This window comes from Geotrypetes seraphini, chromosome 1 (genome assembly GCF_902459505.1).
Source record: "Geotrypetes seraphini chromosome 1, aGeoSer1.1, whole genome shotgun sequence".
Lineage (NCBI taxonomy): Eukaryota > Metazoa > Chordata > Amphibia > Gymnophiona > Dermophiidae > Geotrypetes > Geotrypetes seraphini.
This window is the reverse complement of record NC_047084.1, coordinates 220335151-220352215: the sequence shown is the minus strand read 5'-3', so window position 1 is coordinate 220352215 and position 17065 is coordinate 220335151. Positions and strand designations below refer to the sequence as shown.

At 42.0% G+C, this 17065-nt stretch overlaps 1 protein-coding gene across 6 annotated transcripts in view; it reads right to left on the bottom strand.

The window, feature by feature from the left end:
- ATP8A1 (ATPase phospholipid transporting 8A1) overlaps positions 1-17065 on the bottom strand; it is a 449033-nt gene that overhangs the window by 184926 nt on the left and 247042 nt on the right. For all 6 annotated transcript variants that reach the window (XM_033946346.1, XM_033946365.1, XM_033946336.1 and 3 more), the window contains 2 exons: positions 14318-14387; positions 4213-4297 (listed from right to left, as the gene is read on the bottom strand). In XM_033946346.1, the coding sequence (XP_033802237.1) occupies positions 4213-4297; positions 14318-14387 (155 nt within the window). The remainder of the gene's footprint in view (positions 1-4212; positions 4298-14317; positions 14388-17065) is intronic.

Genomic DNA, 17065 nt, shown 5'->3' with positions numbered 1-17065 from the left:
CTGTAACTGATGGCTGGGAAGAAAACCCCTCCATATCTGAAGTCTTACCCCTATTCAAATTCAGAGACCATTAAGGGTCCAAGTGAAAATGGTGATAATGAGTGCAAAAGCTGCACCATGTGAAATCAGTTAGCTTAGCAGTGTTTAATAAACATTTGGATAATTTCCTAAAAGAGAAGTCCATAGGCCATTATTGAGATGGCTTGGGGAAATCCATTGCTTATTCCTAGGATAAGCAGCATAAAATCTGTTTTACTACTTTGGATCTAGTTGGGTACTTGGGACCTGGGTTGGCCACTGTTGGAAAGAGGATACTGGACTTCATGGACCTTTCGTCTGTCCTAGTATGGCAATTCTTATGTTCTTATGTGTATAACAGAGAATTTGGCTGAGGGGAAGTCTGCTGCATGGAAATGAGAGCCTGGATGGAAGAATAAATGTTGGTGATCACTTACATAAAGAACAATAATCATGTTGACTTTGACAGAATACATCATAAAACAGAGGATAGGTCATACTCAGCTTCGTAGGAAGCAGCTCCTATAGCTACAGGCAAAGGTCTTGGCTGTGGGAGCAACATTTTTCCTTAGGATTCCCTTGTAAATGCCTGGTCAACTACGGGAACAATAGATATTTTTCAAAACCCTCCTCATCTATGGTTTTTTTGTTAGATAAACCTGTACACTTCAAGGAATTAATTCCTAATTTTATTATTAACAGGTAAGCATTGTTTTTTGTTTTTTTTAAAGTTTTTTAAATTCATTTTTCACATAACAACAAGTGTATCACTCAAATTTATACAATTTCATTACGTACACACTTGATATTCCTTCATACATTGCTATATATATAACGTATCATTATATAATCTTTTACTATAATCTTGAAGCAGTATATAATATTTAATAAGTATACCAACTATTTTTCAATTATAAACCCATCCCCTCCCCTTCCTTATGCAACTGCATATAATACAACAAGATATATAGATAAATTATTTATATTATAAGATGATTAAAATAAACCCCCCACCCCCCCTCTTATCAATATCTTATTATGGGAAAATTGTATCATTCATTGCAAAAATCTATTAATGGTCCCCAAATCTTCTTAAACTTATCTATATAACCTTTTTGTGTTGCAAATGTACGTTCCATTTTATACATATGGCATACTGAATTCCACTAAAAGTTATAATTTAACCTGTCATAACTTTTCCAATTGTATGTTATTTGTTGAACTGCTATTCCAGTTAATATAAACAGGTAAGTGTTGTTAAGAGTGTAATGTAATACCATTGCTTGTTAGCAGCATAAGCATCTGAATTGGTCACTCCTACAATGTAGACTATATGATTTAAACTTATTCTTCTAACTTTGTTGCATAATGATAAATGAGATGTAAATAAAAAAACAAAAAACAAGAGGATAAATGGCAGACCCACAAAAAATTTATGCAGAAATAGAGAGTAGACAGGAGGACATTCTTTTGAAATTGGAAGATAATGAAAACCGGGCCTAAAGGAATAATCAGAGTGTGACGAGTGATAAAGGGTATAAAGGGCAGTGCTGTCTGATTCAAGGAAAAAATTTTTGATTAGATTTGGCCTATTGAATTAATTTTTTGATTTGATTCGCTTTTCCTGCCCAATTGGACTTTTTTTCCCGAAACGTCCAGACGGGTTTATTTTGTAGCTTTTTCACCCATCCCACCCCTCTTTGCTCTCTCCAACCCCACGCCGGTGCTGTGGTGTAAACAAAATAAATAATAAAAGCTTTTCCTCTCTGTGTTAGGTCCTAGCTCATGCTTGCTGTCTAACACCATTCTCTGGCAGGATACATATTTCATATCTGACATATTGTAATCACAAAATAGAAAACAAAATTATTTTTTTCTACCTTCCACTGCCATATCTCACATTTATGGGTTTTTTTTCTACTATCTACTTCTCTCTCCCTCCTTGCCTTATGCCCCGGGTCAAACCTCTCGATTCCCTTCTATGCAGCATCTTTCCCTTCCTCCCCTCTATTATCATGTGAAACATTTCTTTCTCTCCCCATGCACTATCTCCCCCTGCCCTCCACCCCATGTCTAACATTTCTCCCTCTCTCTTCTCCATGCATGTCTCCCTCCCCTCCACCATATGCAGGATTTCTTCCTCTCACCCCTTTCTACCTCTGTTTCCACTCTCCCTTCCTCTCCTCCACCCCAACAATTCTTCCTCTATCCTCTCCCCCCCGTGCAGCATCTTTCCTCCCCTCCCACCCATCCTCCTGTGCAACAGCTTTCCATCGCTCCCTCCTATCCTCCTGTGCAGCAGCACCCCACCAACCTTCCCACCGTGAGACCTGACATTTCTCCGGGCCTCCCAAAGCAGCAGCAGCGGTGGCTAGCCTTGAAGAGGCAGTGCTGTGAACAGGCTGATTGTGGCCTGTCCGCTAGGGCTTCCCCCTCTGCCATAACATCAGTGATGTCACTGATGATGTGGCAGAGGAAAGGCCCTGGCGGGGTAGGCCTTGAGCAGCCCCTTTAGAGCACTGCCTCTGCTGACTGGCCACCAACGCCACTGCTGCTGCTTTAGGAGGCCTGGAAATATGTCAGATCTCATGGGGAGCAGAGGGGTTGGTCAATGAATCAGTGAGTCTGATTTTTTTGGACAACGAATTGATTCTCCAAAGTGAATCAGTGAATTGATTTGAATCGGGCAGCACTAGCATTCAGGAGCACTGTTGACTTGATGCAAAAAATCTGCCATCAAGTTTTCCCAGCTGTTGGAGTATAAGATGAGCTCCCCTGCATTAAGTATGGGTAGATATACTGTGCATTTGGACCTAAAATCTCAAAGCTGGCCTAGGGATATAAAAGCATATTTTCTCCGATTTCCAGTCACAGAATGCTTATTGCAAGCTGCAAGGAAGATGGGACACACCCAGAAGGAGAATGCATGGAAATATTTGCAGACATTTCTGCCACTACATTTCACAACCAAAGGGAATTTAGACACACAACCAGGTGCCTTAATGCTCATACTATATGACATAGATGGCACTACCCTTTGGGGCTCTCATTTGCAACAGCATACAATATGCATAGGGTGACAACACCTCAAGAAGCCTGCTGGATTCTGAGAGAAGCTAAAGCTTCTCAAGGAACAAGTAGACAGAGAAAATATAGACAGTATGGTTCCCTGACCAACTATAGCAGAGCAATACTGGCACAGGCTGTACCAGAAAGAATGCTATCTGCAGTGGCAATCAGAGGGCACTGGAGAAGAATGCTTCCAACTGAACTAAAAAACAGCTTAAGCGGCATGGAGTTTAGATCTTGCTACCAGGAGAAGAGCTCTTCGATTCCTTAGACTAATACAAGAATACCTAACTTTAGTAAGTGCAGAGACTACTAGTTTCACTACACTAAAACATCACACAAAAGGTAGGATAAAGAGTTTGCTATAGTGACTGGGAGGTAGAATTAGGGGAGATAATTAAGGGTAGGGAGAATAGCAGGAATTGGGGTGAGTATTCCAATTTGTGATGACAGGGTATACTGTAGCAGAAGAGGGGGCAGTGAGTAGAAAGATGGAGAGACAAAGGGGAGAAAAAACATATGGGGGTGAGAAAAGGGAGGGGGACAGGGCAGGGATGTGCCAAGAGTGAGGATGAAGAATGGATATATGGTGGGAGGCAGTGTGTAATAATTGAAAAATATGGAATGGAATATACTGGAAGTTTACAAGGATAAGGTAAAGGAAAAATGAATATCCAGAGTACCATATTTGTGTCAATGAATATGCAGGAACTCAACTCCTCACATAAAGAGGAAGAGTGGCTACACATGGGAGTGGGCTTTATGCAAGACACACCTCTTGACATCCCATGTGATCGTGGATAATTCACATTATCTTCCACTGCCTCAGATACAAAGAACATAAGAATTGCCATCAAGTCCGGCGATCCGCACACGCAGAGGCCCAGCCAACTTAGATTTTAAGCACTCTCGGCACAATGAAATACAGACAGGCAGATGAAGATTTTGGACTCGCTTTTAAATGTCCTACATTTTAGTTACTCCAATGACCATACCTGATAAAAATTCAACTGATCTGTATTATTGCAATAGAGAACGGGCTTTGCTGAGTTTAGCTTGCTGCAAGTACATGTGAGTATTTTGCTGTATGTCAGGTATCTATATAATCTTCAGTGACAAACGTACCTTCAGTAGCAAACTGTTCTAGATGTTTTAATGTAATTTCTTTATATTTTGAACTTTCAGCTAGACGTTCATAAATTACTGTGTCCTAGAAGAGAAATAAAAGATCAAGTTAGAGCATAATTAAGCAATTACAGGCAAAGTAGGTTTCAGGTGAAATTCATTTAAGGTCTCACTTGTTAAGCTCCCCCTCCCCCATAAAATCAGAAATGAAGAAAAGCCTCAGTAAATCAAACCTTTGCTGATGAAAATGTCAGTTGGCCTATATAAACCTACTCTAAATCAACATTTATATCAGGAATTTAAAAATTATTTTTTGTATTTTGCATGTTAAATTCTACATACCAAGTAAAAACACAAAAATAAAACAATCCAATTAGAGCCTGCTTTTGTTTTGAATCTTCCATTCAACAGGAATCCAATGAAGCAAGCTGAATTAAAACAGGGTATACATGATTAAGGGGTCCTTTTACTAAGGCTTGCTAGCTGTTTTAGTGCACGCTAAACACTAATGCGTCCATAGACTATAATGGACGCATTAGCATTTAGCGTGCGTTAAAATGGCTAGCGCGCCTTAGTAAAAGGACCCCCAAATCTAGAAATACCTTTAAATAGTTCTGGCAGCTACATTCTGGGTTACCTATAGCGATGTTAACATTTAAATAAGTAACAATTAAACTTTGAAAAACTGTCCTAAAATTAGAAATAAATAAAATCTCTTAATTGCCCATCATCGGTCCTTGAAACAATCTGAGTAATTTTATACAAAGGAGGTCTTATGAAAAAAGAAGAATCATCCAAAACACCCAAACTCTGAATTTCTTGAATGGAAATAAAAAAATTTTAATCATTCAAAATTACTAGTCACTTCTATAGTGCCACTAGCAGTGCAAAGCACTGTACATATTATATACAGGTACTTTCTCTTTCCCTATGAGCTCACAATGGAGGGTTAAGTGACTTGCCCAGGGTCACAAAGAGCTGCAGTGAGAATCAAACCCAATATTTCTTTCTTGTGGAGACTCATCTGCTGTATTAAATACTGGCTCTGTAGCAAATGATTATTATGCTGCACATGTAATGCATTATGATCGTCTTTGTAGGAACAGCAAAGGGCTTCCACCTCTTCTGAGAAGCCCAGATCAGAATTGGATTGTCATCCCTCCCCACTCTCTGATCCCAGGACCAGATTGCTTCTAATCTCATGACCAGGTGTTTAAAAGTTCTTTGCTGCCTCAGATATTTCTTTCTTATGGGGACTGCTCATATCTTTTTGATGAGCAGCTTTATTTTTACCCATACTTTAACCTTGCTGCCTTCCCCTAATTTAACAGCCCATTCAATCTCAGCACCACTTCATAAATCTAGCCCCTAGGAAAATTTTCCCATATCTAGAACATATCTTATGACTACCAAGGAGGTCTTACTGAGAAGGTCTTGCTTGCATATTTCTCCCAGCACTTCCTTCACCTCTCTTCCACTTCTATGGCTCCTGTACACCTCCTGATACTGACTCTTCCCAATCTCTCCCATCACACCACGTCACTCAGTCTTGTCTACTACTCTCTTCTCAGCCCTAAAGCTTCAACATTTTCTTCTGCTCATTCAGCCAACCCGCTCTTCCTATGTGCATCTCATCCACAATGTTGCAGACCTCCCCCCACCCATACCTCCCTTATTCGCATCCGTACTTTACTGCTCCTTCTCTTGTTCTCTGCCGAAGACATCAAACCCAATTCTTCCAATCAACTCTTACCCTATTCATGCAGATAACATTGCAAATGTCATCTATTTTATTTCTGTTCCCCTTCTCCCTCCTTCCTTGCCCTTCTCATGTGCCCTGTGGAATGCCTGCTCCATCTCCAACAAGCTTGCCTATATCCACAACTTCTTTATCTCTCGATCCTTCCACTTGCTTACATTAACCGAGACCTGGATTAAACCTGATGACTCTGCCTCAGTTACCTTCCTATGTCATGGAGGTTACCTTTTCTCCGATATGCCTCGCTCAGCTGGTTGAGGTGGTGTTGGGTTGCTACTCTCATCCTCTTTTAGATTTTGACCCCTTCTTCCACCTCAATCACACTGCTTTTCTTCCTTTAAAAACCATTCCATCAGACTATTTACTCCTCTGTGTGGCGGTCATTTACATTACGTGATTTTTATTCTGCCATTACCTTGCGGTTCAAAGCGGATTACAGAAGAGAATTTCTGGACATGTCCATAAGTGTTACAGATTAAAGCGAGTTGCTTCAGAGGACTGAAATGTTTCATTCAGTGTTAGTCTTCATTTACTGACCCCCTGATAAGCCCCTTTCTTCCTTTCTCATTGACTGACTCCTGGCTTTCCTTCTTCCTTGAACTTTCATCTCCTTCCCTCATTCTTAGTGATTTTAACATTCACACTGATGACCCCTCCAACTCCTATGCATTTAGCCTTAACGTCCTTGTTCAATCTTCAACTATGCTCCACCGTCCCTACCCACCAGAACAGCCACTGCCTTGATCTTGTCCTCTCCTCTAACTGCACCACCACAAATTTCTAATCATCATCTAATAACTTTCACAACCAACCACCCTCCACTCCCCTCCCGACACAGCCAATCTCCATCAATATGTTTAGGAATCTTCAAACTATTGATCCCTGCACTCTCCACCACTGTTTCACCCCTCATCTCTACCACTATATTGTAGCAGTCTGTAAACGAAGCTGTCTCCTCCTATAATAACACTCTCTCCTCTGTTTTAGATATCCTTGTTCCCCTCACCCCTTGCTCTGTAAGGCGCATTGAACCCCAGCCCTGAACATCACTTGCTCAAATCCTACACCCATGCAGATTTCATTCACTTCAAATTCCTCCTGACCTTCTTCCAGTATGCTCTTTCAATTACCAAATAAGACTACTACACCCGCCTGACTGACTCTCTTGGCTCCAACCCTTACCATCTCTTTGCCATGCTGAACTCTCTGTTCAAAGTGCCCCCACCTCCAACCACTCCATCACTTTCCCCCCAGATTATGGCTGTTTACTTCTCACAAGGGACACAAAATTAATTTTGACTTCTCAACATCTCTCTCCCCCTGCCCATTCTCTCAAACCCCCTCAGCCCTTGCCTCCTTTTCTTCCTTTCCTAAAATCACTGATGAGGAAACTGCACACCTTCTTTCCTCTTCCAAACTCACTACCCATTCCTCTGACCCAATTCCTACCCCTCTACTTAATGCTATATCTTCTACAGTCACCCTTCTATCTGTCACATCCTCAATCTATCACTTTCTACTGCAAATTTCCCCAATGCTTTCAAACATGCTGTAATTACACCACTCGTCAAACAGCTTCGCTGGATCCTACCTGCCCTGCCAACTATTGACAAAACTCCCTCCACCCCTTATCGAAGCTACTTGAACGTGCTGTTCATCGCCACTACCTGGACTTTCTATCATCCCTAGCCATCGTTGACCCATTCCAATCAGGCTTTCGCCCCCCTGCACTCTACTGAAACTGCCCTTGCCAAAGTCTACAATGATCTCTTTCTGGCCAGAACCAAAGGCCACTACTCTATTTTCATCTTTCTTGATCTATCCACTGTTTTCAACACTGTAGACTACTGACTTCTCAGCACACTGTCTTCACTTGGATTCTCTTCCTATCTCTCACATCACATCTTTATGCAGTGGTGGATCCTCCTCCACTGCTCTCCCACTATTAATTGAAGTATCCCAGTGCTCTGTCCTGTGACTTCTTCTCTATCTATACTCATTCCCTTGGTTCTCTGATCTCCACCCATGGTTTTCAATATACCTCTATGCTGATGACTCCTGGATCTATCTCTCTACACCTGAAATCTCTACAGGAACCCAAGCCTGAGTCTCAGTTTGCTTGTCTGACATTGATACCTGGATGTCCTGCCACCACTTAAAACTAAACATGGCCAAGGACTGAACTACTTATCCTTCTGCCCAAACGTACATCTCCTCTCCTCCCCACTATCTCAGTGGATAACACTCTCATCCCCCGTCTTGTCAGCTCGCAACCTTGATGCCATCTTTGACTCTTCTCTTTCTCTGTGCAAATTCAACAGACTGCCAAACCTGTTGCTTCTTTCTCTATATCACCACCAAAATCCAACCTTTCCTCTCTGAGCACACTACAAAAACCCTTATCCACTCCATCACCTCTCACCTAGATTGCAACTTGCTTCTCACTGGTCTCCTGTGTAACTATCTTTCTCTCCTTAAATCCATTCAGAATGCTTTTGCATGACTTATATTCCACCAGAGTTGCTATGCTCATATTACCCCTCTCTCTCAAATAACTTCACTGACTTCCCATCTACGTTCATACACAGTTCAAATCCTCTTATTGACCTACAAGTATATTTACTCTTTAGCTCCTCAATATCTCTCCTCTCTTGTCTTTCCCTACACTCCTCCCTGGAAACTCCATCAGTCAAATCTCTCTTTATCTGTACCCTTCTCTTCTACTGCCAACTTCAGACTGTGTCCTTTGTCTCTTGCTGCACCTTATGCCTGGAACAAACTTCCTGAGTCGGTTTGTCAAGCTCCATCCCAGGAACTATTCAAATCCAGAATAAAAATCCACCTCTTTGAGAATGCATTTAATTCAAAACCCCCTCACATTAAGCCCCTACTTTATTCTGTTGTCTGTGAATTTAGATTGTAAGCTCTACCAGTAAAGGTCAGAGTCAGATTTAAGTTTGTTTGTATATGCTATAAAGTCTTACATAGTTTAGCATCTGATTATCTTGTGGATCATTTTTTATTCATTGATTCACAATGCCCAAGACGTAATTGTATAAACGACCCTTTACCGATGGAAAAGCAAACAAATTACAAGAGTTATTTTCAATGACTCCTATCTTTTTAAGCAGCTTCTTGTGATAAAGAGTTTGTAAATATGTTAATTAGCTCTGTCTCTTATCAGAAGTTAAGGAAATTATTGAAAACTTATTTAATAAATGTTTGTAATTTCTAGGTCTTTTGTTTTTATTGTCACTGTTTCAATTTTCTTTTGTAAACTGCATAGAATTCCTAAGGTACTGTAATATATAAATACATTTTTATGTTATTGAGCAGGGACCATCTCTTAAATATGTTGTTGACCAGCACTGTGTATGCCTAGCTGCAGCATAGAAATGTTAAATAGTAGTAGTAGTAGAAACACTTCTGAGCAACTTGCATATGTGGCACCCTGAGGTTGTGGGTTCAAATCCCACACTGCTCCTTATGACCCTGGGCAAGTCACTTAATCCTAAAACTAATGAATTATGCCCTATTGGAAACCATAGGAGGGACCTATCTAGACACTACCAGGTCTACCCACTACACTCATACAAAGACCCACTCATTCACTTAACACACAAAAAACAAGAAAAAAAAGGAAAAAAGTGGAGAAAAAGCCTCAGTTCATCTTCATATGGCAGAAAAACTCCACTTATAAACAACCATTAAGCAGGTCCAAAATGTATCAGTTCACTCAGCAGTGAGAAACACTATAGTAGCCCTCATAGGAACCACCTCAAAATAAATCTAGCATGCCAAATTACAAAACTTCAAAAAAAATGTGAGTAAAGCAAGCAGCACATATATGAGTCTCAAATACAGTCAATGGTAAGCAGGGAAAAACAAACACTTAACTGTAGATGGTCTCCAGGCTGTCTTCCATGCATCCAAAAAGTGCAAGCCTGCCTGGCCCTGCAACCACTCTTTCCTGACGGGGAAACCTCCGTTTCGCCGAGCTGCGTCAGGGGAATGATTCCAGCCTACTCCACCAGCAACTGTTGAGGCTCTCCAAGTGCTCCAACTACTCACATCCACACACATAGAAGCTGAGGCGTGGGATTCTCCAGCAACCAGTGTCTTCAAAATGGAGTAGACTCCTCCCCTTTCAGTCAGACCAATCCCCAGCCAGCTTCAACCAAAGAATGCCGCCCACTTAATTCGGGCATTCAGCCCAGCTGGGTGGACGGTTTGTAGACTGTAGATCCATCTTTGTTCCCTCTGACGTAGCTGACATCTCCAGTCACCACGTCTTACAGAGCAGGGGAGATGATCAATCACCACACACCGCAGTGAACTAAAAGCATGTTGGGCTTCAAGGCAGTGCACCACCAGGGGTTCTTCCACTCTCTTAGTATGTATACATGACTTGTGCTCCAGTAATCTGACCCTCAATTTCCGTGAGGTCTGTCCCACATATAACAAAGGACAGGAGCATATGATGATATAATTAACCCCCTCTGTAATGCAGGATGTACTGCTCTTCAGTCTAAACCAGGGGTGTCCAACCTTTTGGCTTCACTGGGCCGCATTAGCTGAAAAAAATGTTTCTGGGGCCGCACAAACATGCAAACACTGCAGCAAGACAGAGGAAGGAGCCGGCAAGACGGTAAACACCTGGGGTCAGGAGAGGAAAACACTGCATCGCCCTCGACCAAGGCCGCAAAAAATACTTCACTGGGCCGCATGTGGCCCTCGGGCCACAGGTTGGACACCCCTGGTCTAAACCTTTGTACTGAAACCGGATGCACAAATTCAGTGATATTTAACATCAGAGAGCACATAGAGCATCCACCACAACTGTGGTGTCCCTGTTCACCATTCTGAACACCCTCCTTGTCTACTGCAGGTAACATATTAGGGCTCAAGATGTCACATAGATTCCTGTTCCTTCCATAAGCAAAAAGGATCCTAGTATCCTGAAAACAGTGGTGAACCCGCAGGAGCCCAACATGTGTTTGCATGACCCGTTTCACCCAAGGGGACATCTGATTAAACTTAGAAACAAAAGGGATCTCATCTCCATGAGGTTGTTCCCTCCGATACTCCAATAGGGTCTTCCTGTGATTGTAAAGAGCCCGTCTAACTGCTCTAGACACAATAGTTTCTGGATATCCTCTCTGATGAAACTTCTCCATCAATGTTACTGACTGGTGCCTATATTTCTCGAGCATGTTTATGTCACGTTGCAGGTCTTCGCAATACTGCTTCTTCACTACTCTGAATAACTTTGTATTGTCTGCAAATTTAATCACCTCACTCGTTGTACCAATTTCCAGGTTGTTTATAAATACAGTGGTGCCTCGCATAACGGACGCCTCGCACAGCGAACGCTGCGCATAACGAACTTTTTGTCTTGCTCCCTATAACGAACTTCGTTTCACACAACGAAGTCGCCCGAGGGGCCCGGGGGGGGGGGGGGGCGGAACTACTCTCGCCGCTTCCTAATGTGAGCCGGGGAACAGCAGCACCCTCCTGTCTGAATGCAGTGTTCCATCATCTCCCTCCACCTTACCTTAGATGCCGAGTTTTCCGGCTTTCTTTTTCGGCCAGCCACACACTTTCAAAGAGCAGCACATGCGCGCATGCTCTGTTGTTCAATCTTCTCCTCTGACGCAACCGGAAACCGGAAGTTGCAGGAGAGGAGAACATTGATCAACTTCAGCAGCTGCGCGTGCACAGCTTTTTGAAAGCGTGCGGCTGGGTGAAAAAGAAAGCTGGCAAACTCTGCATATAAGGTGAGGTGGAGGGAGGGAAATGTAGGGCTGCAGAACGAATTATTTTGTTTTACATGTATTCTTATGGGAAAACAGGGCTGCAGAACGAATTATTTTGTTTTACATGTATTCTTATGGGAAAACGCGTTTCACACAACGAACGTTTCACATAACAAACTTGCTCCTGGAACGGATTAAGTTCGTTGTGTGAGGCACCACTGTATGTAGAAGAACACGGGTCCAAGCACTGAACCCTGCGGCACTCCACTGGTGACGCTTTTCCAGTCTGAGTATTGTCCATTTACCCCCACTCTCTGTTTCCTATCCACCAGCCAGTTTTTAATCCACGTGAGTATTTCTCCCTCGATTCCATGGCTCATACTTTTTCGATGTAGTCGTTCATGCGGAACCTTGTCAAACGCCTTCTGAAAATCCAGATATACAATGTCAACTGGGTCACCCTTGTCTATCTTGTTGTTTACTCCCTCGAAGAAGTGCAGCAAGTTTGTCAAGCAAGATCTTCCTTTGCTGAAGCCATGCTGGCTGGTCCTCATCAGATTGTGTCCGTCAAGGTGCTCAATGATGCGGTCCTTTATCAGCACCTCTACCATCTTTCCCGGTACAGAGGTCAGACTCATTGGTCTATAGTTTCCCGGATCTCCCCTCAAACCTTTCTTGAAGGTCAGCGTAACATTTGCCACTTTCCAATCTTCCGGAATCCTTCCTGATTTGATCGACAGATTGGCTATTAGTTAAAGAAGTTCAGCTATAGCCCCTTTCAGTTCTTTGATTACCTTCGGATGGATGCCATCCGGTCCCGGGGATTTATTGTTTTTAAGCCTATCAATCTGCCTACATACCTCTTCTAGACTGACCGGCAACCCTGTCAGTTTCCCGTCTTCGTTTTCTGCGTATAGCTTGTCGGCTTCCGGTATGTTGTGTATATCTTCTTCGGTAACTACAGACGCAAAAAATGTGTTCAGTTTGTCGGCAATGGCTTTGTCCTCCTTAAGCCGGTTCCCAGGGATGGGGTGGAAGCACACCAGTGACCTTGGGGGTGGGTCATTTTAGGATGTGGTAGGATGGGGTGGAAGCGCACCAGTGGCCTCGGGGATGGGTCTTTTGGGGATGTGGTGGGGTGGAAGCGTACCAGTGGCCTCATGGGGGGGGGGGGTCTTTTGGGGATATGGAACGAATCGCCCTCATTTCCATTCATTCCTATGGGGAAAGTTGCTTTGATATACGAGCATGCTTCTGGAATGAATTATACTTGCACATTGCGGTTCTACTGTATTAGTAATTCCAGTTGTTTGTGCGATTAAACTAGAGAATATACAAACAAAATGGAAAAGTTTCAACAAAAAGGAGATACTGACAGCAAAATCAAATTATGATTCTTAAGATGTTTCCAATAAAAGTGCTTTTATACAGCAAAATTTGATTTTTAAGAATGAATACTTCACTTTTACTTTAAATGAAGTGAGTCTCACTTTAGCTTTTCTTAGAGCAGTTTTTCTCTTCTGTTTAAAAGATACATAGTACTAATAGCCATCAAACTAATATACCTCGAACAGAGGATATTGAGAGGGGACATGATCGAAACATTCAAGGTACTGAAATAGACTTGGTAGATAAGGACAGGTTGTTCACCCTCTCCAAGGTAGGAAGAACGAGAGGGCACTCTTTAAAGTTGAAAGGGGATAGATTCCGTACAAACGTAAGGAAGTTCTTCTTCACCCGGAATGGTGGAAAACTGGAACGCTCTCCTGGAGGCTGTTATAGGGGAAAACACCCTCCAGGGATTCAAGACTAAGTTAGACAAGTTCCTACTGAACAAGGATGTACACTGGTAGGGCTAGTCTCAGTTAGGGCGCTGGTCTTTGACCAAAAGGGCCGCTGCGAGAGCAGACTGATGGGCATGATGGACCACTGGTCTGACCCAGCAGCGGCAACTCTTATGTTCTTATGTTTTTAATATAAAAATTCATTATAACATATCTACAGACTTCCAGTAATGCTTCTATGTCAAAGTTTGCAATTTTAGCATTCAGAAGCAAGTCTACTCCATGAAAGCACAGAGACACTGAATGGCCGTTTTCAAGAATTGGTTATAAGAATTATAACTTGGTTTCTGAATTATCAACTTTTGTTAATTTGCAGCAACGGTCTGTAGGAGACAGTGCTCTCTTTATTTTGCCTTTCAAATCAGTCCCAATATAGAGTTTATAATATGAGAGGGTGCTGAAAAGTTCTCAGCCTAACCAAGTGGAGAATGATGTGGATATGGTTCAATCAATGATCTAAAACAATGCCAAAACATAGAATTTTGTTTCTTCAAACTGGCATTCACCAAAATAACACTTTTCAGCTACAAAATAATGCTCAGAATTTAGGAAGTTAGTTGGTTGGACTGAAAACTTTTCAGTACCCCCTTATAAAGACTCCAAAGCTGAAATCTTCACCTGACATTCTTTTCCTCTCATCCTGGGCATTTGAACAACATGACTTTCTCTGAATCACCATCATTTAAGCAAATTTTAAACAAATCAACAAGGTAAGTCTCAATATTAATAGTAATATTTATGCTTACAGCTCCTTTGCAGTATAGTCTTAATTTTCCAGCAGCATTACGAACAATCACTGACATTCTTTTCCTGTTGCTGAAAAAGAAAAATAATCTGTTTCACCTAAAATAGGTAATATTTTCCAGCTCCTCTATGAAAGACTACTTATATAAAATAATGAAAGTTTCTACAATAATTTGGAGAGATTCTCCAAGTTTAAGAACTTGGGTCTGCTGAACTCTCCCAGCACTGAGAAACAAATGAAGCCAGGATTTATTTATATATATTACAGGGAAGAAAAATTTTAAAGCTGATTCCATGACAAAAACATTTATCTTTCCATCCTTACAAATTGTTGTTTTTTTTAAAAAAACATCCAACTTCTATAGCACTCATTTTCATAAGAGAAAAATGTTTCAAAAGTGGCACAAAGTGGCAGATATACATTTTTCTCACTAAAATGACTAGGTCACAATTTCTGAAACTCAGAATTGGAACATATACCTTCGCAATTCATCTAAATCACAAGGGGATGTGTTAGAGGTGTGGTTTGAGTGGGCTTAAAATCTGGATGCTTTTCAGCAATAATGGAACAGAAAAAGAGGTCCAAGGCAAAAATGTGTGTTTTTAGCTAGACCTGTTTCAGTACGACCAATTCAAAAAAAGGTGTTCTAATTGACCGGGTAACCACTGCTGGGATTAAAGCATGACTCCCTCTTAATCCTCATGGGTCACTGATCCCCCTCCTCCCTCTCAAAGATGCAACAAATACCAGACTATGACAGCTCCTGACACTACATCCATTCTGAAGTAAGCAACAAGCAAGTAGATGGAGTAGCCTAGTGTTCAGTGCAGTGAACATCGGGACTCGGGCTCAATTCTCACTTTAACTCTGTAATTTCAATACAAATATGCAGGCCTTCCTGGAACCCTGAAATACCTCCTGTATCTAAACATATAAGTGACCTGCAAGCCCAAGGGCTATTTACCGGTAGACCTTTAGGTACAGTAGACGTTCTCTGTTTCTGGAGGGTTCATCATATAAATATTTTTGTCATACAATGCTTTGCCACAGTTTGTCACACTGTCACCTTTTCCCACCCACTCTACAATGTATAATATAGTATCTTTCATACTATCTTTACCAGAATGTCTACAGTGCTACAAATTTTCATGCTATGCCCACTGCACAATATTTGCTAGGTTCTATCATGTTACATATCATACTGTCATGTCATACTAGATTAGCCATACTTATATATTTACCATACTATGTTTGCCATGCTATACTTATATATAACAGTTTGCGATGCTATATTTACCATATTATGATTATATATACAGTCAAACCTCAGTTTACGAGTAACACGATTTGGAGTGTTTTGCAAGACCAACAAAACATTCTCGCAAATCTTGCCTCACAAACCGAGCATTGACTCAATATGTGAGGCATTGCCCCCCCCTACCAAACTCTTACAGCGATTGGGCAATCCACAGGACGTGCCAGTGCCCAAAGAGTCTGCCGCTTGCCACTGATTCTGCTGCCTTCTGGCTCCTGGGCGGGCAATGCCGGTTTGCGGGGGTGGGGTGGAAGACTCTGCCTCTCACACCAGGGAAGCTTCACTTTGGGACAATAAAAGGATTAAATCTGATCCCTCATCTTTTGTATCCCTATCTAAGGGACCAACCGAAACCAGAATAGCTGATTTCAGGAAAGAAGTGTTCCCAGTATCCAGAGGGGCCAGCAAACCTAACAGGGGGAGCTCTGCCTTGTGTATAAGTTTGCCATAGAAGATTAATTAACTCCAGGGTAAAGGCCTGAGTGGGAAAATCTGCTTGCTCCTTAGAGCAGAGCAAACGCATTTTCTTGGGCTGCGAACCATCTTTGCCCTTACGGTGCGCAGAGCCGCTGTCCTGGAAGGCATTTCATTCCCGATAGACCATCTGCCTTTCTCCATCCCTAGAGGATTGTGCAGGGGCTAAGCCTGAAGCTCCCACCTTTCTATTCCGTGCTGTGCAGCATAATATGCAAGGGTGCCCTTTAGTTGCCTATCTATCACAAACAAGATATATTAGGACTCCACCCCTATCAGTTTTGAGACAAAACAAGTTGTTTTGAAGAAGATAGAGAATTTAGAAAAAAAATTGGGAAATCCAAGATGGCCACCATGGCAGCAGTTTGGCATAAAAAACGGCTTCAAAATGCTTCATGGCTGACCTTAAACTTCAAAAAATAGGATTTTAGAGGAGAGGGACCAAATATCTAACTGCAGAAATACTAACCCCCCCCCTCCAGCAACTTTTTTAAGACCCCCTCCCCTGATTTTCCCTATAGGCTGTTAGAATCTGTACTCACAGGCCATGTACTGGGGAAATGGTGCTGCAGCTTGATTCAGCTCACTCAAGGTATAGCTGTATCTGGAGGGGTTTTCTGCCTCAAGCCGCCAGTCAGCTGCTATACTGAGATCTTTGGCCTGCCAGTCGGACTAAGAATATTATAATGCCCCTATATCGCTCCATGGTGTTACCTCATGTGGAGTATTGCGTTCAATCCTGGTCTCCTTATCTCAAGAAAGATATAGTGGCGCTAGAAAAAGTTCAAAGAGCGACCAAGATGATAAATGGGATGGAACTCCTCTTGTACGAGGAAAGACTAAAACGGTTAGGGCTCTTCAGCTTGGAAAAGAGATGGCTGAGGGGAGATATGATTGAAGTCTACAAAATCCTGAGTGGAGTAGAACAGGTACAAGTGGAATGATTTTTCACTCCATCAA